The following is a 26,462-nucleotide window of genomic DNA, read 5'->3' as shown; positions in this document are numbered from 1 at the left end:
AATGTTCTATTAAAATTAGAGTAAGTTTTTTTTTAATGGTAATATACCTACAGTACTGCCCTTAGGGCAGGGCGCGATTATAAGTACCTACTACCAAAATACTATTTTCTTTGTTGTACGAAAGAAATTTTAGGCAAATATCTTTGCACTACGCTCGCGTTTGTGGCATGACATTATCCCAGAAATATATTTAAAAAAATTTTCACGCTCGCTTGACTCGCTTCGCGATAGTTCAGTTTCGATATGCATTTAGTTAACGAAACTCTCAGGAAACCACGTTTGTTGTGCTCTCGAAATTGATCAGTCTGTTTGATAAAATCGAAATGCGGTGCCTTATAAATTTCGCTTAGGAGCGCCGGTAGTATCTCATGATAATATGAATAGTGATCATAATTTTTTTTTTTAGGCTGATTAAGCATTGAAGGTTTTTCGGCTGGTCTGGCATTTCGCCTGATTTTATGTTTTTGCTTATTTAGCGCGTTCAGGAAAGCTTTGACAACGTTTTATAACATGAGTATATATATATTTTTTTTGTTTTAGTTACCGAAACAGAAAAAAAAAGCATTAAAGATGTGGGACCGAGGGATAAATCTAGTGTGATTTTTGGTTGGATTATGAAGTTGTAGTTAGGGTATTTAAAATAGAAAGATTTCAATTGTAGGAAATGATGTAAAACATGTTGAGGATAAGTTGTGTAATAAAGTCGATAATTCACTTGTTGGATGTCACGCGATCTCATTGCGAGGAGGAATCTTTTTCTTGTCTCTGTTTTTATAAATACGGTGTTCTGACGGGTTTTTTATTTACGTCTCGGATTATTGAATACTTTCGGTGTTTGATTGGACGGTTAGAGGTTGCAAAAGCAATCGCCCTCTAATTAAAACATTTATTTAGGCATTAGTTCAATTTGGATTAAATCTCGCGAAAAGCCACGGTGGCTGTCTCTCGCGCGTCTTGGAAAGACATTCCTAATGCCTGTTTTTCTGAGGGAGGGATGCATTATCAAGTGAGATGAGCTGCAATGTTTGCGGCTGACTATTTTGGAAAATTTGCAATCGTGGCAAGTGGAGTAAAGTTTGACTAAGCTATTTAATGAACAAAGTATATAATGGATTTGGTGAATGGTTATATTATATAACATTTTGATAAATGGATGAATTTGAAGAGTGTATGTATGTGGTTGATGCACATTTGTTTCATATTTTTACTTAAGTTATAAAGTATTACATTTGGTGAGTAGTTATTTATATTTGGTAGGGTAGGTTTGATAAACAGGTAGTTATCTTGATTAATAAGTGAGTTATCATTTTATAAATGCGTACTTTAATGTTTGATGAACTGGTATACTTGATAAATGTGCATATTTTCATACTTCAAAGACAAGTTGTACCTATTAGTTTCTTCAAGCTTTTAGTTGCTGATAATTATATTAACATTCTTTAGAGCGCATGTCCTATGGACGAAATCGTTTATACATACTTTCACTGTTTGAAATGTTACAATCATAAAGATATAGTTATGACTAGAGGGGGTCATAGCTTGTTGCCGCTCTTGTACATCCATGTGTCAACTAGGTATTGTTATCTCAGTATATTTCAGGGAACCTCCGTTCGGGTGAAAGCGATAGCTGTTGGATAAATGCTTGTTGGGTTATCAGAAGACCGTGTAGTCTTCGATGAGGTTACTTGTAAATATTATAGCGAAATAGTAAGTTTAAAAATAGAATGAGGCTAAACTAAAAAAATGAGACAAAGATAAAAATAATAACTTAAAGCATTGAAACAGCATAAAGTGAAATAGTAACTTACAAACTATACATACATATTTACGAATTATGTAGATAGATATAGTATTACTGGATTATGTATATCAAATAAGAATACTGTCAGCTCATGTTTTGTTTTCGGCGTGGTAATTTTACGCTTAAAACTCATAAGAGATATCATGAGGTTCGCTTTCTGTAAAAGTTATTAGCTTTAACAGTTAATTGATTTATTACATTATTTATTTATTATACACTCAACAAGTAAAAGTATTTTGTTTTGACAAAATCCAAAGAAGTACCTATTGGATTAATAAGGCAAGGTACGAAGCATTGGCTGGATTTTACAACATTTAAAGTTTCCTGTTCATTTTTATCATTGAGTTAATTTGAGGCGGAAGGATCCTCTGGAAATTTTTTAAGATTAAGTTATTAGTAAGAAAGTATATTTTGATTAGGTTAGTTTAAAATGTACAGCCGGTAATTTAAAAAAAATATATATATTTAATTTTACATAATAGGTGAAGCTGGTTGATGCACCAAAAATCGAATTATCATAGGAATTTAATTAAGCTAACATTTTTATTTATTATCAACTTCAAATATACAGTAGCAAACTGATTAGTTGGAATACATGCAGTGATTGGAATATTTAAGTTCCGATAGAAGAATCTATATCGTGGCTTGTTCCTTTATGGACAAGAATATTTTTTTTTGACTCGTGGGACCACTTACACAAAATATCAACGTTCGGTTTGGAGGTCTTCCATGGCTATTCCTACAGTTCCATGAGGTATTGAAGAGGTTAACACTTTGTCGCTCATCACATCAACCAGCACGGCATTTGGGTATGATGGATGGATGTAGATAGGTACACATTTGATGGGGGGGGGGTTTAGTGGTTTGTATCAATAGGAACCAGGGGTTGAATGAGGAAGGCTGAGGACAGTACGTGTGGTGCTTACTAGGGAAGGTTTATGTTCAACAGTGACCTTATGATGATGACGATGTAGATGACGATGATGATGATGATGGATGTACGAGGACGAATCTTTTACGAAACGAATAAAGGAAAATCGAACAGATGCGGGTCATTACGGTTAACATATAAAATAATGTATAAGGTACCTACTTTCTTCTAATCTTTATGATCGATCAGCTTGTGATAGAGATCTTGATGTCGTAGAGAATAGAGATGTATCGAACGGAATATTTATTTCATTTTTTTTCCTGCTATTATGTTGATATCGCTTTTCTCTATGAAAAGGAATTAATGATAAACTAATAGGTATCATTCGGCGGCGAGTCGCGACTGTGTCGTTCCCAGGGTCGAATTTGGTAGTTCTGCTTATGTTACTCGAAACGACAAAGTACGCCATATGGTGCATATTATGGCTAAAATAAAATATATAAGTATCATGTGAAATTATAAATCAAAGATTCTTTTTGCATGTAGATATTATATGGTTAAGAGGCACAAGTGACGCAACTACTGTACCCTGGCGTTTGTTTAACATTGTCCATTAGTACTTCAGAATGTGGATTTTGCTAGGAAAAAAAAAAAAAAAAACAATAGGTAATTGTAAGAAATATGGGAAGCGTAATCTGCATTAAAAGAAAAAGTTTGAATTGGAAGCAACCAGGCATAGGATTTTCATACATCCGTAATCACGTTCCTTTCAACTCTCTAACTATCACGGTTCACGATACGCCGTTCACGGTTCAGGCCGTGACGCACGTGCAGACGGACAGACGGACGGAGAACAGAGGTTTAGAAAATAGGGTCTCGTAGGCACCCTTCGAGGGGTACGGAACTGGAGAAAACTAAATTATAATAATGATAATAGGTTTTCTAGGTTACCAAGTAAAATTACTTCTCTTAGGTCGGATTGTATTATGATGGATGCTTATGAAACAAAATTAAATGAACGGTCTACTCAAAGTGTTTTATGTTTGCAGGATCCAAGGATGTTGGAAATGAATAAATGAGGAAAAGAAAGACCCAAAACTAGGTATGGGTCAGGGACACAAAGTCCCAAGGGAGGAAAGCCCCGAGGTTACGGGCTATGGACAAAAAGTCCTATAGGAGGAAGGAGGTAGACCCTAGGATAAGGGTCATTAAAAATTTGGATCTGGAGGGAAAGAACCCTAGGATAAGGGTCATTAAAAATTTGGATCTGGAGGGAAATAAGGACAATCACATATGTATCCCGGTAGAAGAGAGACGCGCCAAGGCTCGGAATCCGCGATTTTCCAATAAGAAGGGAAGAAGAAAATATGTGCGTAAAACTATTGCGTTGAAAGTGTATGAAAATGTTTTGTGATTTAAATCGAGAACTGGCGGCGATTAACTTTAAGTTTAGAGAGTTTATTTTATCAAAAGGACAAGAAGTTCACTTACACATATTCATATTAAGAATCGCTCCCGATTCTAAATATAAATATAGAAGAAAATATAATCTTTAAAGGTATGGTGACTATACAATAATATAAAAAGTCAAAACACGTTATATTCGTTAACAAACTATACCTACATCTAGCTAAGATATCTATGGTGTTTGACACTGTTTGATTAAACTTTAAACTTTGTAAAAGATTTTTCCTCCAGTATGAGTTTCGGCAAGTACATTATGTAGTAGAGCTAGGTAGTTTACATACCATAATTAGTCCTAGCTTTATGTAATTGTAGCATAATAGGTATGTTCGTTTTGTGTACCATATTTATGAGATTTAGCTTTAAAGTGATGCGTGTATGTACGGACTTTAATAGTATTTTCCTAACAAATAGACATATTTTGAATTTGTATAATTGACTTATATAATATAGTTCATCAGTTTTCTTATATAATTCTTTAGTGGGAAGGAGAGTCTAGTTGGAACAGAACTTTTAACAATTTATTTTGAGATACTTGAAACCCTTTAAAGTAGTTTTTAGTAATTAGTTTTACATGCTCATCCCCAAATCTCTATTGAGTGTTCCTGTAAAATATTGGCTTGTGAGTTATAATTGATGCTTCGGACTTTATGCATATACCTACCTTCTTTGATTAAATTGAGGCCTCCTTTAGTTGCTACTGGTCTCGCAATTTTTGATATCTTTATGATTTTTGAAAAATTATTTATAAATTTAGAGTGTCTGCATCTTTTTATTTTAATATTAGCGAAAGAGAACAGAAAAATGAATTTTAGATTAAAGGCTAAATTTGAGTGCTACTGTAGACTGGCAGGTAAAGTTGCGAGGGTAAATAGTTTGGAATTGAATTGAGTTTATCTGCTATTTTCTAATTATATCGGATGGAAAGGGGTGCTGCGAGTGCTCTAAAATTAAGTTGCAATCATAATCAATACCAATGTATCAATAAAACTGTATATTCCTTCTAGTTAAGTTAGCAAGAATATTAATTTAATTAATTACTATCTTAATTTTTTTTTTGTTTTGTTGAACTAAGTCTTTGTCATTTTGGTTGTGAAGTTTACATGTTACTTAAGTTTTAATTTTTTTTTAAAAGCGATGAGACTCGCTTAAAACAGGATGGCCGAGCTGTAAGCTTGGCCCATATTAATTATCTATAAAACATAGTTGGCGCCACTCAAATCATAACATCATATTAGAAGGCGTCATTGATTGGCTGAAGTTGTTCAACATCTGATCGATAAACGTACTGTATATAAAATTCTTATAGTTTTTAGTTGATGAATTGTAGCATAATAAAGGATAATATTTGTAATCAATATATAAGATGAAAACATCTTTATTACTTAGATGATTTGTGAAACGAGCTTGATGATTTGTATATTAGTCACTAAGTTTATTCATTGTACAATTTGGATTGGCCGATAACGATAAGATAAAAAGGGGAGTGGCTAATAAACGTGGAGAGGTTACCTGTAAGAGTGGTTTTAAAAACGACGACATTCAAAAATATACTAACGTAAGAGGAACAACATTTATTTGACACAAATGTAAAAGTTAATAAATTTAAATATGAAATAAAAGTGTAATAATTTATCATAAAGATTGTGTTTGTGATTTCGTCAGACCTTACCCAAAAATATACATGTGAATTACTTTAGCCAAAAAGATTTCAATCGAGTCAGTCTCATTTTTAATTTTAGATTTCCGTTAGTACTTTTATTAGAATCGTATTAAATACGAATGTTCTTTTGCTCTTCATTGTTAAGATCAGGACAAGCCGAGCTAAAAAAAAAAAAAAAATTAATGACTGAGTTGTTAGAAAATAAAATATACCCACCGACGGACTGAATATGATAGGAGATGGGTCGTTCCTATGACTTGTATTTGGCAAGTGATTAGAGTGAATCATGACGAGATAGGCCATTTGCTGTGGATAAATCATTGGAAAGAATCTAGTTATTATATTGGTTCCCTAAAATGAAAAAAGTTGTATCTAAATATATAAAGGATTGCATTTATTTAGTTTATTCAATATGAACCCCTGGTTAAAACTGGATGACGTGTGTGTCAAGCGTTTAGAGATGGCCTAAGATGTTGTCAGGTCATAATACCATTTTAATGCATCTTATGGCTCTTGGATTGATTGATATTATTTTAAAGTACCTAGTATGAGACTTACTTTTACCTTATCTTAAATGTCTTTTATGTCATTATATTTCAAATTTGTATATCGGTACGAAGATAAAAGTTGTGACGGTATTTAATCGTGTAGAATTAATCAATTACAATAGAAGTTAAGATTTATAGTAAGATGAACTGGCCGCCGATGGAACAGTTCAGAATAAGTCTACGTATCAGATATACAAGTAGCTCGTACATCCCTTTGTTTAATTGTTAAATTTCTCGAAGTTCTTGTTGGATGGACCTCCAATTACTGGCCGTTGATGGGATAGTGGATTGGAGGCCACTCATTGGAATTCGGGAAATAGGTTGTTCATAAATCATTTTGCTTGATTGCTTAAATTTTGCGAATTCCATGTGTTGGATGGACCTCCGATTGCTGGCCGTTGATGGGATAGTAGATTGGAGGCCACGTATTGGAATTCGGGGCATGTGGACCTCCAGTTGCTGGCCGTTGATGGGATAGTAGATTGGAGGCCACGTATTGGAATACGGGACATGTGGATCTCCAGTTGCTGGCCGTTGATGGGATAGTAGATTGGAGACCACGTATTGGGATATGGGACATGTGGACCTCCAGTTGCTTGCCGATGATGGGATAGTAGATTGGAGGCCACGTATTGGAATTTGGGGCATGTGGACCTCCAGTTGCTGGCCGTTGATGGGATAGTAGATTGGAGGCCACGTATTGGAATTTGGGACATGTGGACCTCCAGTTGCTGGCCGTTGATGGGATAGTAGATTGGAGGCCACGTATTGGAATTTGGGACATGTGGACCTCCGGTTGCTGGCCGTTGATGGGATAGTAGATTGGAGGCCACGTCTTGGTATTCGGAAAATAGCCAAATCAAATTTTCTTATTGCTGTTTTTGTTCTCAGCAACTGCATCAGACATAAACGCCATCCAGGGACGGAGGCGTGCACAGGACGGCCGTGTTATCGCACATGTTTGCCGCGCTTTTGAACGGAAGTCACGTGGCATCTGTTGGTAATGTTTTTAGGAACGCAACCGTGGCGCCACCTCGGAAAACTATCTTGAAAGTGGCCTGTGAGAGTTCGACTCACTTTGGTTCGGTCGATCTTAGTGTGCAGACGTGTTTTATCCATCTGTTATTATTGCGCTAACTTAGTTTTGTTGAGTATCAAGCCTTAATCATGTAAATAAGGGTTATATTTATTATTTCTTATATTTTTATTGAGGTTCACTTCTGGTATTCTTATAATATAAAATTTAAAATAAATAATTAAGAAAATAATAATAATAACACTACAGTAAATAAGAAAGGAATAAGGTTAGGAATAGACGACAGATACGAGGAATAAAAAGTAAAAATAAATAAATAAACACATCAGATTAGTACATAAATAGAATAGTTTCAGTTTCGTTTTGAAAATAGACAGAGATTTAGACTGTTTGATATCCAAGGGGAGAGAGTTCCAGGGCAGTATAGCGGTAACAGTAAAAGATCTAGTTACTAAAGATTATTTATTTATTTATTAAGGTGGTGAGTCGGATAGCTCCAATAGAGTCTGAGCATTTACCATCACACGTACTAGTGATGTTCTCCGTCGATAAACGACACGAGGTCAAGGAGATTATGAGCCAGTTTCCCGGTGAAGTGATTAACGTAAGTGATTTGATAAACAAGTAATAACTTTTTTTTTAATTTATAATTTAGCGCTTGGCTGCAACCAGACTTGCTGACAAGTCGGTGATTCTCAGATTTGGCGCAAATCGCATTTCAGGTCAAATAAAAAAATAATGAATGAAGTTACAGATGAGAATTGCATTACAAAAGAACTCTTGTATATTCAGCTACGGGTGCCCCAAAATTCAAAATTGTAACTACAAAGGTTACTTCAGAAATAATATTTTTGATATTAAAAACTCACCTCCTTCTGCGGGTAAAACAGGAGTCTCAGGAAAAATCGCTTTGATTTTCAAAGAAGACGGTTTTAAACGAGCTCGAGTTTTTCACATATTATTATATACATCCTGAGAAGCAATTAAAATGCATTTTTACACGTACGAATCATTTAATTACGTCATAAAAAAATAACAAATGTTTGGCACAGAAAAAAAGTCATTACCTGCAACTGAGATGGCACCTCCAAAATATCCTTCTAGTATACATATTGCCTTCCGTTCTCCCCTGCCCCGTACTAAGCCATAATCAGTCTATCTAGGCATGTTGCGGAAAGTGGCCGTGAACTTGTAGAAAAAAAATTATTTACGCTTTTGGTGCCAAAACTGGTGTTTGGCACGACTTTTCACTCTTTACCTTCAACATCATTTTAGGACAAATAATTAGTTTTTCTTAATAATTTTATTTTCTTTCATGTACTAATAACAACATAAGTATGTAGTTTGATGTTCATATATATTGCATTTTAAAATACGACGTTAGAAAATTAAAACTGCCAAAACCTCCCTACCGTTACTATCATTACCGTAATTTACCTTCCGTTTTAAAATTGAAGGTAATGATGTTGAATAGAAGGAGGTGATGATTTTTTCAGGAAATATTGTTATACCAAAATTGTGTAATTTTCTTCATATCCTTTGACATTAAATCACGTGACAAAATATTAATCTTCAGTAATTCTTTAACTAATCAGTTGAATTAGTATCCCATATTGTTCCAAGCAATTTAGAAATAACTATTCAAAATTATTGCACCTCGTGGTATTTCAATATTAAAAATAACCATCATATATCGATTTTAGAAACTACCATAGTGAAAAGAAATAGTCAAAAACGCGCGAAAAAATTTAGCGCAGGCTAAAAACACAAAAAACGAAGAACTAAAGAAAGATCCAGAAAAATATGCGAAACGTAAAGAAGAATGATGGAGTCCTTTCATTCCTTCTTGGATATTAGGGCTGCAGCAGTTATTTTCTATGTCTCCCTATCTTTGGTTGCTGCTTTGACATGGTTCCACGAGAATTCCACTCTAGACCAACCAACTCCTAGGAGTTGGTTGGTCGACCAGGTCTTATTTGACCACCAGGCTGTCAGGCAGACAGGTTTCAATAAACGCCGCTTGAGCAGCGTTTTCTTCCTCTCTTCGCAAAATATGCCCGGCCAATCGCAATCGCATTCAAAGCTATTTCTTTGAGTTGCTGGCATTTATACCACAAGTCCTCATTTCTGATCGTGTTAGGCCAGAAAATACGGGGAATAACACTGAAACACTTATTGTGGAAAACCTGAATTCTTTGGATTAGCGATATAGTTATTTCCACGTTTCACACCTGTATAAGAAGACTGAATTTACAAACGATTCAAACAGAGAGAGCTTTAGCTTTTATAATCCAGTTATCCTCCTCTATAGGAGGCCCATTGAAGCAGACCTCTAGACCAACCAACTCCTAGGAGTTGGTTGGTCGACCAGGTCTTATTTGACCGCCAGGCTGTCAGGCAGACAGGTTTCAATAAACGCCGCTTGAGCAGCGTTTTCTTCCTCTCTTCGCAAAATATGCCCGGCCAATCGTAATCGCATTCAAAGCTATTTCTTTGAGTTGCTGGCATTTGTACCACAAGTCCTCATTTCTGATCGTGTTAGGCCAGAAAATGCGGGGAATAACACTGAAACACTTATTGTGGAAAACCTGAATTCTGTGGATTACTGATATAGTTATTTCCACGTTTCACACCTGTATAAGAAGACTGAATTTACAAACGATTCAAACAGACAGAGCTTTAGCTTTTATAATCCAGTTATCGACATCCGCCTCGGCACCGCCGCTAGGAGAAATGATGCTACTGAGGTTACAGAACTCCTCCACTCGGTTAATTGGTTTGTATTCTAAATAAAACGGTTCTGAAGCAGTAGAACTTATCCTCATCTCCACTGTTTTCTTTGTGGTAATCGGCAGACTAGAAATTAATTCTAGTATCGACTATTCTCACTAATTTGTGAGAATAGTCGATACTAGAATTAATTTCTTAAACTGGACCCTTTCAAGTAAAGATTTTTTATAAACCTGTGAGGATGTTACTGCTATTGTCACAATTAAAATATCATAAGCCTACGTTGTCATATTAATTTACAAATTGCGGAAAAACCAAATTAAATTTGAATTCCGCTGGCAGACCCGTCTCATGCCCCTTAATGTATTCAAGTCGATCTGATATGAGAACCAGGTCATCCACATAGTCAAGGTCTTCAAGTTGCCTACTGCTCCATGATATCCCTCTCGGACTATTGGTGACACGACGCATAACTTCGTCGATAAGCAAGATAAATAACAGTGGTGAGGAAGACATCCTTACTTAACTCTACGGATTATTTTTGACTCCAAGACAACAAAGAGTACAGCGAAAAAAGTTACTTGAACATTAAAAAAAACATATGGAAAAAATAAAAAGAAGTAAGCCGATTGAGAAATACTGTTTAAGATAACAAGGGATTTAGAAGAAAATCATCAACAGGAAAAAGAATGTGCTCCTTGTGAACTTACTACTCCTATAGTAATAAAAGATGTTATGTATTCGTCAAAACCTCAACAATTGACGTCAAGGGCTAGCTTTGTATAATATAAATTGTCGATGGTGTATGTCAATAATTATATTAGGCCTTTGTTTCGACGGTTTGACGTGTCTTCGAATAAAATGGCGTATCGAAATGACCATGGTTATTTACTTCTTGTATATTTCAGTGGCGACGAGGATGGGATTATATAAAGAACCCTTTCGTGCAAACGAGTTCAACATCCTGCAAACGACGAATAAGTACCACTTGTTGCACACGGTCAAAGACTTTCTCATAATCAATGAAGGAAATTCATACATCAGTTTGCATGTCTCTATATTTTTGGACTAGTACGTTTATAGCAAATAATGCTTCTCATGTTCCAACACCAAATCTAAATCCAAACTGACTCTCATTGAAGTAGTTGTCACATTTATTTCTAATCCCTTAAGAGCTGATAAGTAGAAACATCTTTGGAACATGACTCATGAGGCTGATAGTGCGGTATTCATTGCATTTCTTAACATTCCCAAGACGTTGCAATGATTCCTTGACATGTGTCTGCGAACATATTGTTTTGTATATATAGTTTTACAAATTCTTTTTGACTTCAGTGTCCAAAATTGGTTTAACTTTATCATCAACTAAGCTGTTTATATACGACACTCTTCGCAGGTCTGCCATTTCTATGCAAATTAAAATAATCATGTTTTCGCTCATACTGTTCTATCACCAAACATTTGTTTTCGTGATAATATGCTCTCGCAGCACGATTATTTTATACATTTCAAGTAAAATTTATAGGTGATGATATGTCTGGAATAATATTTTTGTTAAAGTTTGCAATATTTCCGTTATTAATTCTGTTTACTTGATTAATGAGATGAAGAAATACGTTCTTTTTTGAAAATGAAATATTGCTTCATTACCATCGCATAAACATCAACGCCTTCTCCACCAAAATCATTACCAGCACACTAGAACTCATTACCTTCAGTAACTGAAAACTTCAAATGCATATATCTCTGAAATTCATGGGTGCAATTTGATATAACTCGGTCATTCTTTTTGATTTCACCTATATTTTAGTTTAGTTCAGCAATTTTCACAATTTAAAAAATTCTCTTATTTTCTCCGATTTGCGCCAAATCAGAGAAGTACCCAAGTGATGATGCAGCCTAAGATGGAGTGCGCTTACCTAGAAGATGCCTGTTCGCTCTTAACTTGTAAGCACCCATATTAAAATTAGAGGGGGAAACTGATGAAGGAAGGTCGTTTCATAATAAAAATACTAGCGGTTCGATTACTAATACTAAGCTTATTGTGCTATAATAAGCTTGGTAGGTACTCGTATCATGTATTCTATACCACATATTCACTATAGAACTAGAAGCATGCGGCTATGTACCGCCCGCTCTCAAAACAAGTATTATCACTACCGTCCACCAAGCAACACCACATACCCTTAGAAACAGCACGTTTCCCTCCGATGCTGGAGCATGCTCAGTGGTTATTGACTCTACAATAAAGCATTACAACGAATCTTTTGCGTGCACAATCGCAAAAATCAGTTTTAATTGTGCATAAAATGTAAATCCAGGTAAATTTAACTTATAGGGCACAGGTTCGAAAAACCCGATAAACGATGGGGTCGCAAGGTGCTAAAATGGCTACCTCGCACTAGAAATCGCAATATTGGTAGGAGGTATAGCCCGCCACAAGATGGCCATAGATGCTGGACAACCACCGCGCGCCGCAAGACAGTCCTGTGGAAGTTAAAAGACCAGTTGTGAACCTCTATCGGTTTACGATGAGGCTTATTGTTCCTTTTGAAGGAGTAACTAGCATCGAAGACGTTAATTTTAAATCCACGATGTGTGCCGTGGTTTTAAATTACCGCCTATTTCTATGATATCATGTATTGTAAACACCTTGTCATCCTATATTCAAACACATAAACTATTTCATTTCATAAGCAGTATTTACTTACAGTACGGATTTTTTGTCGGAGATGACCCTACATCGGCTGAGCATGTTGCGTTCACCATAAAACAATATGACAAGATGACTCGATACAAAAAGCAGTGAGTAGTTTTAATCTAACAAAATAGGTATCTTAATTTGAAAATGAAACAGGGTGTAATTAGAATTCTAGCGAAAACTTAGAGCTTTATTATTGTACTACCTAAACACAATCCAATAACTATTTGCCTTAGACTTGTAGTTGTAAGTGGTTTGGTATTTTTCAAAACCGCAATGTATATCGTGCAAAACTCGGGGGCAATGTCCCCGCCTATAACTACCTATCTACGCAACGATTGTTGACCTCTAGCGTCAGTAAGATTTTTTTTGCAACTTTTATAAATACAGGTTTTTTATTTATTTTTTCGCGTTAAAATGGCGCGTGAGAAGTTTTATTTTGTTCGGACTATAGTTTTTTTAGACTTTGTATTGAACCGCATTATTAGCTTGTAATTTATGATAGCAGTGTCCGCAGGCTGTCAATCCGTTGGCCAGCGTGGTTGACTATGGCCAAACCCTTTCATTCTGAGAGGAGACCCGTGCTCTGTAGTGAGCTGGTGATGGGTTGATCATAATGATTATGATAGCAGATTTGAAACATATTTTTCCTGTATCAGCAAAGACCGTCTGGCCCTCATGGTATCCCGCAAACGCAGTCTCCCATTACTGCAACTGGCTGGTCTGAACCCGTGCTACATCAGCCTGGACGCGGAAGCCGGAGAGCGAGACTGCCTCACACTGTTCCCCGTGGGCTACGGCGATGAATACGAGGAGGAGGAGAGCGTTGAAGAGGAGGAAGTTCAGGTACAGACGTTTCTACACACAAATGTTAGTCTCTAGGTACCTAGAGACTAACATTTGGTAGAACTCTGTTGTTTATCACACTTAATATTATAAAGGCGAAAGTTTGTATGTGTGTGTGTGTGTGTGTGTGTGTGTGTGTGTGTATGTTTGTTACTCCTTCACGCAAAAACTACTGGACGGATTTGGCTGAAATTTGGAATGGAGATAGATAATATCCTGGATTAGCACATAGGCTACTTTTTATTCCGGAAAATCAAAGAGTTCCCACGGGATTTCGAGAAACCTAAATCCACGCGGGCGAAGTCGCGGGCATCGGCTAGTGTTTCTATATGTACAGACTATGTTAATGTAGCAGATGTGTCAAGCAGGCAATGAAGGATGCCATTTCCTCTCTCTCTCACACTCTCTTGCTCTCTGTCTTACTCTCTCATTAAGTCGCTTCAGCAGAGACTGTATAGAGAGTAGCACGGTTATGAACGCAGTCTGCCGTCAATGTAACTGGCTCACATTATTCCCCGTGGCCTACGGACGACGCCGACGAGTACGAGAAAACGTTGAATAGAATAGAATAGAATAGAATAGAATAGATTTTTATTCAAATAAACTTTTACAAGTGCTTTTGAATCGTCAAATAATTTACCACTGGTTCGGAATGCCGTTCCTATCGAGAAGAACCAGCAAGAAACTCGGCGGTTGCTCTTTTCAATTGTTCAATTTACAATTATTTACAATAATAAATATGTTGAAGAGAAGGAAGGCCAGGTACAGACGCTACCAAAACCCTGAGCCTTACATTTTGTAGAACATTGGCTTAGCCTTACATTCATTTTATATGGCTTACTTATGCTGTCACATAGCAGTCAATTAAGTTTCAGTATCATCACGCACAGAAATTTCTCTTTCTCCCAGTCTCGTCTCTTTTTCTCTCGTTATAACGCTGCTGAAAATGCTGTCTAAAGAAATTCATACGTCTGGTTCTCTCCCTACAACGCTACTACTGAGAATGCTGGGAAGAAAAAAAAATTGGTTGTCTGTAAAGTCGGTTTACTGACGATAGTTGAACGTGACAACAAAGGCCGATTGTGCTTCTTTGTCGCTCGTTCCGCGCTCTCGCTTGCACTTCAAGCCTTACATGGAACGCCTCAGAGCGAGGTAACGCCGCATGAGTCATGTTTTTTCGTGCGTGCAGCCGGCTCTATCGAATTATAAGACGTTGTCACGTCAAAACGTGTTCTTCGATCAAATAAGACCAAAGCCAATTGACTCTCCTTGATTTGTTGCCTGCAACAGCTTGCAAGCGAAAGAATTACAGATAATAATTTGGGGCATGCTTAATAACATAAATTAAATTTTACAGGAGATTGTTGCTGAACCGGAACCGGAGCTTGAGGTACATACATTAAGGCATCATTTATTTATGAACTCTAGGGGTGAGATCTATAGAACGCACTCTGACTTTTCTTAGACTTGAGACAGAGTTAAAACGAGACAGATGTATATCTCTCACATAAATCTGTCTCGTTCTAACTCAATCTTAAGTCTGAGCAAAGTCAAAGTGCGCTCTATAAATCTCACACTAGGACCCTCACTATCTTTCATATAATAATAAGTGAAAATTCACGGACTTCGTCTGTGTTGGTGTTAGCTGGCGAGCGTGCTCTGCCTTTTTGGAGTGTTTTTTTTTGTTAAAACTGACTGGAAAGCGCTCTAAGGGGGTGCCGTGCGTATGTCGGCGAGCGCCGGCACAGACAGGGTCCATACTTGTATAGTCTAACTAACTTGTTACAAATAACTACAAACTTGACATTGGCTAATCTTTGTAAAGCCAGACGAGAGAGAAAAAAAATAAGCCGAATATTGGGAGCCATTGGCTCGCGACGCCCGACGTATTATGTACTAGAGGATGCCCGCGACTTCGACCGTGTGAATTTAGGTTTTTAAAGATCCCGTGGGAACTGTTTGATTTTCCGGGATAAAATGCCTAAGTCAATTACAGGGACGCAAGCTACCTCGGGACCAAATTTCATACAAATCGGTTAAGCGGATGGGTTTTTAGGAATCCCGTGGGAACTTTTTGATTTTCCGGGATAAAAAGTAGCCTATGTCTGTCCTCGGGATATAAGCTAACCCCGTACCAAATTTCGCCAGAATCAGTTAAACTGTTGGGCCGTGGAAAGGTAGCAGACAGACAGACAGACAGATAGATAGACGGACACACTTTCGCATTTATAATATTAGTATGGATATAAAAGTATGCATATTTTGGGTCACCTGCCCTAGTAAGCCCAATCTGCCCCATCCAAGCCAGTAATAATCAGTCAGTCAAAGAACAATCTTTCAAGCACTTTAAGTATAAAAAAAATATTTCCTTGCAGGTCGCAGTTAGCGAACACGCAGAAGAAGAGGAAGACGAAGAAGAAGAAGATTAAATGATAATAATAGTAGTTTAATCCCTATCCCAACCAATATCATAAATGCGAAATCTGTGTGTATGTCTGTCTGTCTGTCTGCTAGCTTTATAGTCTTGATGCAACTCTAAACCTCTGGTAGTGGTAGATGATTCTTGCGACTTCATCCCCGTAAAATTCCAAGTTTTTGAAAATTCCAAGGGAACTCTTCGACTTTCCGCGATAAAAAATAACCTTTATCCAGGATGCAAACCGAGATGGTTTGAGATGTGCTCGTCAAAATTAGGTAAATGGATCGTGAAAACAGACAGACGAACACACTTTCGCATTTATAATATTAGTATGGATTAACTATGAATTTTAATCTAATATTTCGTTGCTTATCCATTAAGATATTTGTAGTATTGGCATAAACAACTACCATTAAACTTTTTCCTTGTTTTTTTCTCGAAGGATAGGATGCTGGGTATCTTTTTAGTAAATCACGAATAGACTTGTTTACGGGAACGCTGGTGTAACGAACTGGATAACGAATAGTTTACTCACTTGAATTTATTGGTTCTGCTTGTAAGTATGGAGATATTTGGATCATTTGCAAATCATTTACTTAGGATAGGTATTTTTCTTGTTCGTCCTATCACACTAATAATATTATAAAGGAGAAAGTTTGTATGTGTGTGTGTGTATGTTTGTTACTCCTTCACGCAAAAACTACTGGACGGATTGGGCTGTGGAGATAGATTATACCCTGAATTAGCACATAGGCTACTTTTTATCCCGGAAAATCAAAGAGTTCCCACAGGAATTTTAAAAACCTACATCCACGCGAACGAAGTCGCGGGCATCAGCTAGTTAGAAAATAGATATTTGCTACGCCACGCGCCATAGTTGTAAAAAAACCTAAAAAACCGGTCAAGTGCGATTCGTACATGAAAGGTTCCGTACTATCGTACAAGAGATAACACTTTTTAGGGTTCCGTACCTCAAAAGGAAAAACGGAACCCTTATAGGATCACTTTGTTGTCTGTCTGTCTGTCCTTCCGTCCGTCCGTGCCTGTCAAAAAAACCTATAGGGTACTTCCTGTTGACCTAGAATCATGAAATTTGGCAGGTAGGTAGGCCTTGTAGCACAAGTAAAGGAATAAATCTGAAAATTGTGAATATGTGGTTACATCATTTAAAAAAAAAGTGTGTTTCAATTTTCAAAGTAAGGTTTTACCTGTACATTCTAAAACAGATTTTTATTTATTTTTATTTGCAATAGTTTTTGATTTATCGTGCAAAATGTTGGTAAAAATACCCAAGTACGGAACCCTCAGTGCGCAAGTCTGACTCGCACTTGGCCGGTTTTTTTGTGATGTAACTAGAAATGCACTGTTATCAGATCTTTCCCTTTACTTGTGCTATAAGACGTTGCTACCTGCCAAAATTCATGATCCTAGGTCAATGGGACGTACCCTATAGGTTTTAATTCCCTCGACAGGTCCTAAAGACACGACAGAGCTGTCTGTGACAACAAAGTCATCCTATAAAGGTTCCTTTTTTAACCCCCGACCCAAAAAGAGGGGGATAAGTTTGACGCGTGTATCTGTCTGTGGCATCGTAGCTCCTAAACGAATGAACCGATTTTAATTTAGTTTGTTTTTGTTTGAAAGGTGGCTTGATCGAGAGTGTTCTTAGCTATTATCCAAAAAAATCGGTTCAGCCGTTTGAAAGTTATCAGCTCTTTTCTAGTTTTCTTATAGAGGTTTTTGTGTCGGGGGTTTTTTAATTTTGAGTTATTCCTTTTGAGGTCCGGAATCCAAAAAGCTAGTATGATTTATTGGACTGTAGTTGTAGCTACCTATATTTGAAGCACATACCTACCTAGTGTTAGTTCAGCCGAATTTCCTGAATCAACGCCGATAAACCGAATATGTTGTCATTTAAGCTCGCCAATATGGAAATGAAAACCACAGCTGTTTGCAATAAGCCTAACATACCTATAATATGTTACAAGCGAAGTTCGAAAAGGGTGTAGTGATAAAAGTGCCTGGGTATTTTTATTCGATAAAAAGTTGGCAGTTGCCTGCAATCCACTGACCTCTGCTAATTTAAATACGCTGGACTTGCTATTGCCAATCTGTTTTTGAAGCAACTTGCTGATAGTGACAGATATTTTGTGTGTCGATTCGAAGCGCCGCTGGCAATTAAAATTGACGCTGGTACCTACTGATTCTGCTATTTTGTCTAATTGCAGCCAAGCTCTGTCTATAAATTAAAATAAATTTGAAAACTAAAACCCGACTGCGATTGTCTTAATAAACGCTGAAATATTATGGTGAAATCGTTTTTCTGTCACTTGGTATAGTTTAATGTTGTAGTACATTTATATACGTGAACTCAAAATTTTCTCCTCTTTCATATTTTGATATGCCACTCCATACAATTGAAAAAAAAAATTTGGAGACTCTCACTTAGGTCAATTTTTTTCGTATAAAATGTAGCTTATATCACCCGGACCTTTACAACAAATCAATTGACACCTCATTCATTTAAATCGGCCCAGTAGTTTAGGTGCTACAGTGGAACACACAGAATTTGGATACAAACATAAATCCATAGACTGCTAAAATCATAACCCTTTTTTGGCATTGCCGCAGTCGGGTGAAAAAAGAATGCCCAGGAACTTTCAACATTGCCCTTTCCATGAACTTGGCTCGTAACATTAATAAAGCTGTTGTCTGTAATACCGTTTGTGTGATCAGCGTAGAGCGTAATAAACAAGCCTTTGATATTGTGTTCGAATAGTTCAAATTAAACCGCGTCAATAGTTCAAATCAGACCGCGTACCGGTAAGCGCAGTGTAGGACGACCTCCAGCCCGCTGGACCGATGACCTGAAGAAGGTGGCGGGGAGCGGGTGGATGAGGAAGGCGGAGGACCGTGTTTGGTGGCGCGCTCTTGGAAAGGCCTATGTCCAGCTGTGGACGCTTACAGGCTGATGGATGGATGAGTTCAAATCAATTGTTCGCGAAAACAATATTCATCCGTACCACCTGGACACTTGTTTTACTTCATCATGATCATCAATATAAACCGATAGACATCACACTAATATTATAAAGGCGAAAGTTTGTGTGTATGTGTGTGTATGTTTGTTACTCCTTCACGCAAAAACTACTAGACGGATTTGGCTGGGAATGGAGATAGATAATATTATCCTGAAGATTAGAAAATATCTAAGCAATGGAATCTTTATTTTTCCGATTAGACCCAGCACCCGACGCAACATATCTAGAACTCATCAGTTTCTGAAACTTCTCCGCTAAACTCTTCATTGTGCTTTTCCTTGCAGGTTGTTCAGGTTTCTCCTGAAAACCAATGACATTTTAACTCAGACATGCTGCATAGGTACACGTGTAACCAGCAAATAAAACATCTGACTGATGCTAGAGGTCAACGAACGTTCCGTTAATAGGTCAATCGAAGTCAATCCCGAGTTTTGCACGCTATAGAATGCGATTTTGAAAAATACTAAGTCAATAAAACTACAAGATAAGGCAAATGGTTATCAAGCATTGGAATGTATTAAGGTACGTAGTATGATAATAATGCTAAGTTTTCTGTTCTCAGTTAACAAGTGTAAATTAAAAATTTTCAACACCCCCGACCAGTGAAGGTTACAGTAACTAGAAAAGAGCTGATAACTTTCAAACGGCTGAACCGATTTTCTTGGACTATTCCGCGCCTACAATCCAAAGTATCTGAGTTTTCCAAAACATCATTTTCAAATAAATAATTATGTATCTAGCAACGTCCATCTTGACAGCTTGACATTTGTCAATTGACATAATATTATGAACCTAACGGTTATCTAACCTTCTTTTCTACAAGAAAACTAGAAAAGAGCTGATAACTCTTAAACGGCTGAACCAATTTTTTTGGATTATAGCTAAGAACACTCTCGATCAAGCCACCTTTCAAACAAAAAAAACTAAATTAAAATCGGTTCATTCGTTTAGGCGCTACGATGCCACAGACAGATACACAGATACACAGATACACACGTTAAACTTATAACACCCCTCTTTTTGGGTCGGGGGTTAAAAATCTAGTTCTTGTTATGGAACTAGATAGTTTAGCGTGATAGTCACCTCAACGATCAGTGACTGAATTATTTTAGGATCTTCTTCATTCTGTTGATCTTCTAAATCGTAAAGATTCTGTTCTTTTTCCGTAGTCATTTGAGATTCTTCTGTGTTTGAATCGTTGTCTGATTCTGTAATACTGTCCAATACCTGTAAAGGGAGTTTTGACTCTGACTCTGACTTTGACTGGACTGGGCGTATCTACACAAGTATGCAGGTCGTCAGATTTAACTTATATCACACTTCATACTAATATTATAACGGCGAAAGTTTGTGTGAATGTATGTGTGTATGTGTGTAAGTTTGTTACTCTTTCACGCAAAAACTACTGGACGAATTTGGCTGAAATTTGGAATGGAGATAAATTATATCTTGAATTAACACATAGGCTATTTTTTATCTCGGAAAATCAAAGAGTTCTTACGGGATTTTGAAACCCCTAAGTCCACCCAGACGAAGTCGCGGGCGTCAGCTAGTTCCTAATACAAGGTTAGCAGTAGATATACATCAGATCTAAAAAAATCTAGCTAGGATAGCCAGTTAATCTTACATCATTCTTTTTAAATTGTATAGCTATACTTACGCCAACAAGCACAAAAATTGTTCGAGATCAAACCTATCACACTTCACACTTCACACTAATATTATAAAGGCGAAAGTTTGTATGTGTGTGTGCGTGTGTGTGTGTGTGTATATGTTTGTTATTCCTTCACGCAAAAACTACTGGACGGATTTGGCTGAAATTTGGAATGGAGATAGATAATATCCAGGATTAGCACATAGGCTACTACCTATTTATCCCGGAGAATCAAAGAGTTCCCACGGGATTTCAAAAACAAAATCCACGCGGACGAAGTCGCGGGCATCATCTAGTGTTGTATGTAACAAGATAATACGAGTAGTTACCGGTATAATAGAAACACGTTTAAACGCTTCAACACCAGGCGCATTCCCTCGAGGCACCAGCACAGGGTCGATGCAAAGGCGATTGTCCTCATTCTCATTGAAGACGAAGAAGGAGTTGGCATGCGGGGGTAGGAGTCGCACGAGGGCATGCCCGCCGGCCACCACAGCGCAGATGAATACAGCCATCACAGCCACGATGGGCGCATAGCCTAACCTTTGCACTGGCAACGTGCATTGGGACTTTCTTTCATCAAACCTGGAAATATTAAAGTATCCAACCATAGATATAAAATACTATTTTAATTTCTGTGGATCCGACTGACGTAGCTGCCTCTGTCTGGCGAATAACCAACGTATGCAATGATCAACACATTTGGTTCAGGCAGTTCTCACCTAAGAAACAAGTGTAAATTAAAAATTTATAACACCCCCGACGATCCAAAGTATTTGAGTTTTCCAAAACATCATTTTCAAATAAATAATTATGTATTTAGGCAACGTCCATCTTGACAGCTTGACATTTGTCAATTGACATAATATTATGAACCTAACGGTTATCTAACCTTCTTTTCTACAAGAAAACTAGAAAAGAGCTGATAACTCTTAAACGGCTGAACCAATTTTTTTAGATTATAGCTAAGAACACTCTCGATCAAGCCACCTTTCAAACAAAAAAAAACTAAATTAAAATCGGTTCATTCGTTTAGGCGCTACGATGCCACAGACAGATACACAGATACACAGATACACAGATACACAGATACACAGATACACAGATACACAGATACACAGACACACAGATACACAGATACACGCGTCAAACTTATAACACCCCTCTTTTTGGGTCGGGGGTTAATAAAAGAAGAAAAAAGTGCTTTAAGGGTTTTCCTTGCTAGCCAACCAACCCACCTACCTACAGTAGGTAAATATACAGAAGCGTATATTGAATTAATGTTAATGAGTTATATGATGGTAATGAGTTTAAGTTTTCGCGATCCTTATGTCTTGGGTATGTTTCTGTGTTTGTATTATGATACTAAACCAATCAATCAGCCTGTATGCGTCCACTGCTGGACATAGGCCTTCCCAAGTGCAAATCTTCCTTGACAAAATCCGTAACGATCCGTATCCGTAGGTTAGCCAGAGTACGTAACGAAGAAGTGTGGGCAACCAGAGTGACCGACATAGCTCAACGAATTAGCCAGCTACAAAATGGCAATGGGCAGGCCAGGTCTGCCGCAGAACTGATGGCCGCTGGGGCAGACGTGTTCTGGAGTGCAGACCGCGTATGAGTGATAGTATAGTAGCTGGTAGCTCAGTGTGGGACGACTACCAACCCGCTGGACTGTCTACCTCACGAAGACAGCGAGAAGTGGGTGGATGAGGAAAGCGGAGGATTGTGAGTGTTGGCGCGCTCTTGCGAAGGCCTATGATTCCAAATAAAAGAATATTCTTTATTTAAAGGTGTATTACCAATCATCAACCCCACAGTTCTCAATCCCATCACACACCACGCCAGTAGTGAAGCAGAAGTCCAACTGATCTACGGTACAAATGGTTTCGTTTCTTCTGTTGCATCCTTGGAATGGTGCTTGCCGTGCTGATGTTATTGTCACTTGGTAGAAGTTTGCCTTTAAATTACCTTTAATTAAATATGGAGCAGTGCTAGCTTTTTTTTTAAATAATAATAGCAAGCAAACGAGCAGGCAGATCACCTGATGTTAAGTGATTACCTCCGCCCATAAATATTGTCAGTACCAGAGGAACCGCCAATGCGTAGCCGGCCTTTCAGGAGTTTGTTAGTTGAATAACCCCATGTTGTAATATAATGAAAACACCACAGAAGGGAGTTGATTCCACAATTCGCATGTGCGTGGAAAAAAGGATCTGGCACAACGGGCGGTCGAAGTGCACGAGGCACCCAGGTGGTGAGAGTGAAATTGCTCGCGGTGGCGTGCGGTGCGGTTGTAGATTAAGGAGGGTGGAATGAGATTAAGCGACTTAGTGTTTAACTTAGCTCAGTGGTTAAACAATCAGCCTCCCATTCGGAAGGTCGGGGAGTCGGTCCCGGGCACGCACTTTTCGGAGTTTATGTGCGTTTTAAGCAATTAAAATATCTCTTGCTTTAGTGAGGAAAACATCGTGAGGAAACCTGAGAGCCTGAGAGTTCTCCATTATGTTCTCAAAGGTATGTTAAGTCTGCTAATCCGCACTTGGCAAGCATGGTGGTCTATGAAACCCTTCTCATTCTGAGAGGTAGTCTTATAAGTGGGAGGCCTCGGATTCGATTCTCGGCAGGGGTAATTTAGGAATTTATATTTTTTAAATTGTCTCTGGTCTAGCCTGGTGGGAGGCTTCGGCCGTGGCTAGTTGTGTGCTATAAGACCTACCTACCTACCAAATTTCACGATTCTAAGTCAAAGAGACGTACCCCATAGGTTTCTTGACAGACAGACAAACAGACAACGAAATGATCCTAAGCGTTCCTTTTTTCCTTTTCCTAACTAGATACCAAGGTAGATGCTCTTGACGATTCAAAAGTACTTGTGAAAGACTAATTGAATAAAAATACTTTAAATTTGTACTTGAGGTACGGAACTTGAAATTAGTAACTAGGAACTAATTATCATATACTTATATAATGGAACTAACTCACATTTATATCAGAATTGATGCTGCTATTGCTCTTGAATAAGAACCTCAGCCGATTTTTGACGGTAAACGTGAAATACGGTGTATACGCCTCTCCGGAGAGCAGATCACATAATCTGGTACATTTCCATTTTTTCAGTACTGTCAGGGCGTCTCGGTTGACTTCACAGTTCTTAGCTATGGTGGTGGGGTACCGTACCACTGTGACGAGGTACTGGTTGGATGACGTCACTATTTCCACTACACATTCATAATCTATGTCGTTTAGTGTGCGAAACACCTATTTTAAAATGATTTATTACCTAGAATAATCCACAGTAGTCCATACTTCTATACTAGTATTATAAATGCGAAAGTGTGTCTGTCTGTCTGTCTGCTAGTTTTTCACGGCCCAACAGTTTAACCGATTTTAATGAAAATACCGAGCTTACATTCCGGGGACGGACATAGGCTACTTTTTATCCCGGAAAATCAAAGAGTTCCCATGGGACTCTTATAAGCCCATCCGCTTAACCGATTTTCTTATATCGTACAGAGTTAGCTTGCGTCCCGGAAATTGGCATATGAAAGCTAAATAAACGCGAATAAAGTCGCGAGCATCATTAATTATATACCCACAGATAATATAACCTATCCACGGAAAGAAGTTAGTTAGTAGGTATAGCGCTCTCTCTATTACGTCACACTAATATTATAAAGGCGAAAGTTTGTATGTGTGTGTGTGTGTGTGTGTGTGTGTGTGTGTATGTTTGTTACTCCTTCACGTAAAAACTAGCAGACGGATTTGGCTGAGGAATGGAGGTAGATAATATCCTGGATTAGCACATAGGCTACTTTTTATTCCGGAAAATCAAAGAGTTCCCACGGGATTTCGAAAAACCTAAATCCACGCGGACGAAGTCGCGGGCATCGGCTAGTAATCCCATGATAGAGACAAAAAGTAAATAAGAAATCTCTTACCAAAGTGATAGTATCAGACATGCCCATACCATACGATATATCGAATCGTAGTTGTCTAGAAAACGCACATTCGTTCGTGATGTCCTTCGGCCGGTAGAGTAGCAACAGACCATTACCACTTACCATCAAAATTACACTAAATACAACTGTTAGCTCTGATAGCATCATAATACTTGCATAGAATAAAATGACAATAAAATCCTACTTATCAAACTAATATTATGAAGGCGAAAGTTTGTGTGTATGTGTGTGTATGTAAGTTTGTTACTCTTTCACGCAAAAACTACTGGACGGATTTGGCTGGAATTTGGAATGGAGATAGATTATACCTTGGATTAACACATAGGCTACTTTTTATTCCGGAAAATCAATGCGTTCCCATGGGATCTACGGAAACGAACTCGAGGGCATAAGCTATATTATAAATTTCAAGTAGGCTTACTTTATAAGGTCTTCGAAATGTCAAGTATTTTAATAAATTCTAAAGTGGGCTCTACACCCGCGGTGCGAACGGCCGCGAAAGCTCGCGACAACTGCGAATCACGAGTGTAGATGTTGTTCACGCCTTCGCGTTCGCGCTTCGCGCCTTTCCCCAATCAGTGGCGGTTTTTTGGTCCGCGACAAAGGGTTTGCGGCGCGCGAACGTGAACGCATATCTACACTCATCTACACACATAGAAATCACGTCGTCATCGTCCATAGTCACGAACAAGACTGGGAAGATTTGGGAGTGTGAAGGGAAACAGTTCACGCGTGGATCGCGGTATACATTCACGGCGTGAAATAACGGCGCGACTTCACGTGCGAGTGTAGAGCCGGCTTTACATCAATCACCATCCTCATTGTCATTAACCGATAGTCGCCCACTGCTGGACATAGGTGTCTTGTAGTGACTTTCACATTCCACACGCCAGTTTTGCTGGGCGTATGATTTTCATATTTTTTTTAATCGGTCCGATTTAGCCAGAGACATGCTACCTAAACAAGATTGTGCACTGAGACACCAAAAACGAGCCTATTGAGATAGCGCTAAATTGGAGTGTGTCCCTTTCTATTAGGATGACAACACGATTTGATAATGTAAGACATTTGACGGATTATATTATGAGAATAGGAGAGGATGAATCATCATGATAACCCATCGCCGCTCACTACTGAGCACGGGTCTCTTCTCAGAATGATAAAGGTCTAGGCCATAGTCTGCCGCGCTGTAGTTATAAAAGTAGAGAAATTCAAATTTTTTTTGTTCTGCGAAAAAGTACCAGTCATGTTAAGTATGGGTACCTATAATATAGGTAAGTAAAATTATTTTGTATAATCTGGTGCATGTGTTTAGGTCCTAAACAGTTTTAGGAAGTTCGTAAGCAAGGCATACTTTTGGGAAAATTGATGGTACAGCGTTTCTTTTTAAAAAAAAAACAGTGCATACGAAGCCGTAGCAAAATCTTCCGCTTTAAAATGCATTCCGCAAACTGCCGAATATTTGGTGATATTTCCTGGAACGACAGCGATCCATTTTTGCCTTAAGTCTTCATTTTTGAGAAATCTATCGATAAACAGAAAAAAACACTTCCATTAAACAATCAAATTATGGTTACCTTACTACTTCTGTATAGTATATTAGTACAGAATGTTCGCCATATTGTTTTGCTTGACACCCAGTGTTGTCAGCCTATTAATTTAAAAAAAATTATAATACTTTTTAAACTAAATGATATTTTAATGACATTATAAAATAAAGATAACA

At 37.8% G+C, this 26,462-nt stretch overlaps 2 protein-coding genes across 3 annotated transcripts in view; one reads left to right on the top strand and one right to left on the bottom strand.

Moving 5' to 3' along the window:
* LOC123878099 overlaps nt 1–16,500 on the top strand; it is a 32,757-nt gene extending 16,257 nt beyond the window's left edge. Inside the window, exons 11-15 of the mRNA XM_045925164.1 lie at nt 7,862–7,987; nt 12,827–12,918; nt 13,474–13,660; nt 15,018–15,050; nt 16,036–16,500. Coding sequence (XP_045781120.1) covers nt 7,862–7,987; nt 12,827–12,918; nt 13,474–13,660; nt 15,018–15,050; nt 16,036–16,089 — 492 coding nt within the window. The 3' untranslated portion in view covers nt 16,090–16,500. The remainder of the gene's footprint in view (nt 1–7,861; nt 7,988–12,826; nt 12,919–13,473; nt 13,661–15,017; nt 15,051–16,035) is intronic.
* A 2,782-nt stretch (nt 16,501–19,282) lies between these two features.
* Nucleotides 19,283–24,961, bottom strand: LOC123878102. Of its 2 annotated transcripts, none has more exons than XM_045925166.1 (6): nt 24,716–24,961; nt 23,760–24,035; nt 22,577–22,734; nt 21,104–21,359; nt 20,204–20,347; nt 19,283–19,420 (listed from the first exon to the last, which is right to left on the bottom strand). In XM_045925166.1, exons 1-6 carry the CDS (start codon nt 24,881–24,883, stop codon nt 19,289–19,291), a joined length of 1,134 nt encoding a protein of 377 aa, XP_045781122.1. In that variant the 5' UTR covers nt 24,884–24,961; the 3' UTR covers nt 19,283–19,288. The 2 variants fall into 2 exon arrangements, with proteins under 2 accessions (XP_045781122.1, XP_045781123.1); XM_045925167.1 differs by having other exon boundaries at nt 24,839–24,961.
* Between the last annotated feature and the right edge of the window lie 1,501 nt (nt 24,962–26,462).

This window comes from Maniola jurtina, chromosome 25, assembly GCF_905333055.1.
Source record: "Maniola jurtina chromosome 25, ilManJurt1.1, whole genome shotgun sequence".
Lineage (NCBI taxonomy): Eukaryota > Metazoa > Arthropoda > Insecta > Lepidoptera > Nymphalidae > Maniola > Maniola jurtina.
The sequence above is the reverse complement of the archived record's forward strand: the minus strand, read 5'-3'. Positions and strand labels throughout refer to the sequence as shown.

Excerpts from the sequence above, each read along its gene's own strand:
- LOC123878102 (XM_045925166.1), bottom strand. The coding sequence starts at position 24,883 with ATGATGCTATCAGAGCTAACAGTTGTATTTAGTGTAATTTTGATGGTA. Across the intron at positions 24,036-24,715 it reads TGTCTGATACTATCACTTTG|GTGTTTCGCACACTAAACGA; the intron begins GTAAGAGATTTC and ends ATTTTAAAATAG. Across the intron at positions 22,735-23,759 it reads GCATCAATTCTGATATAAAT|GCAAACTTCTACCAAGTGAC; the intron begins GTGAGTTAGTTC and ends GGTAATTTAAAG.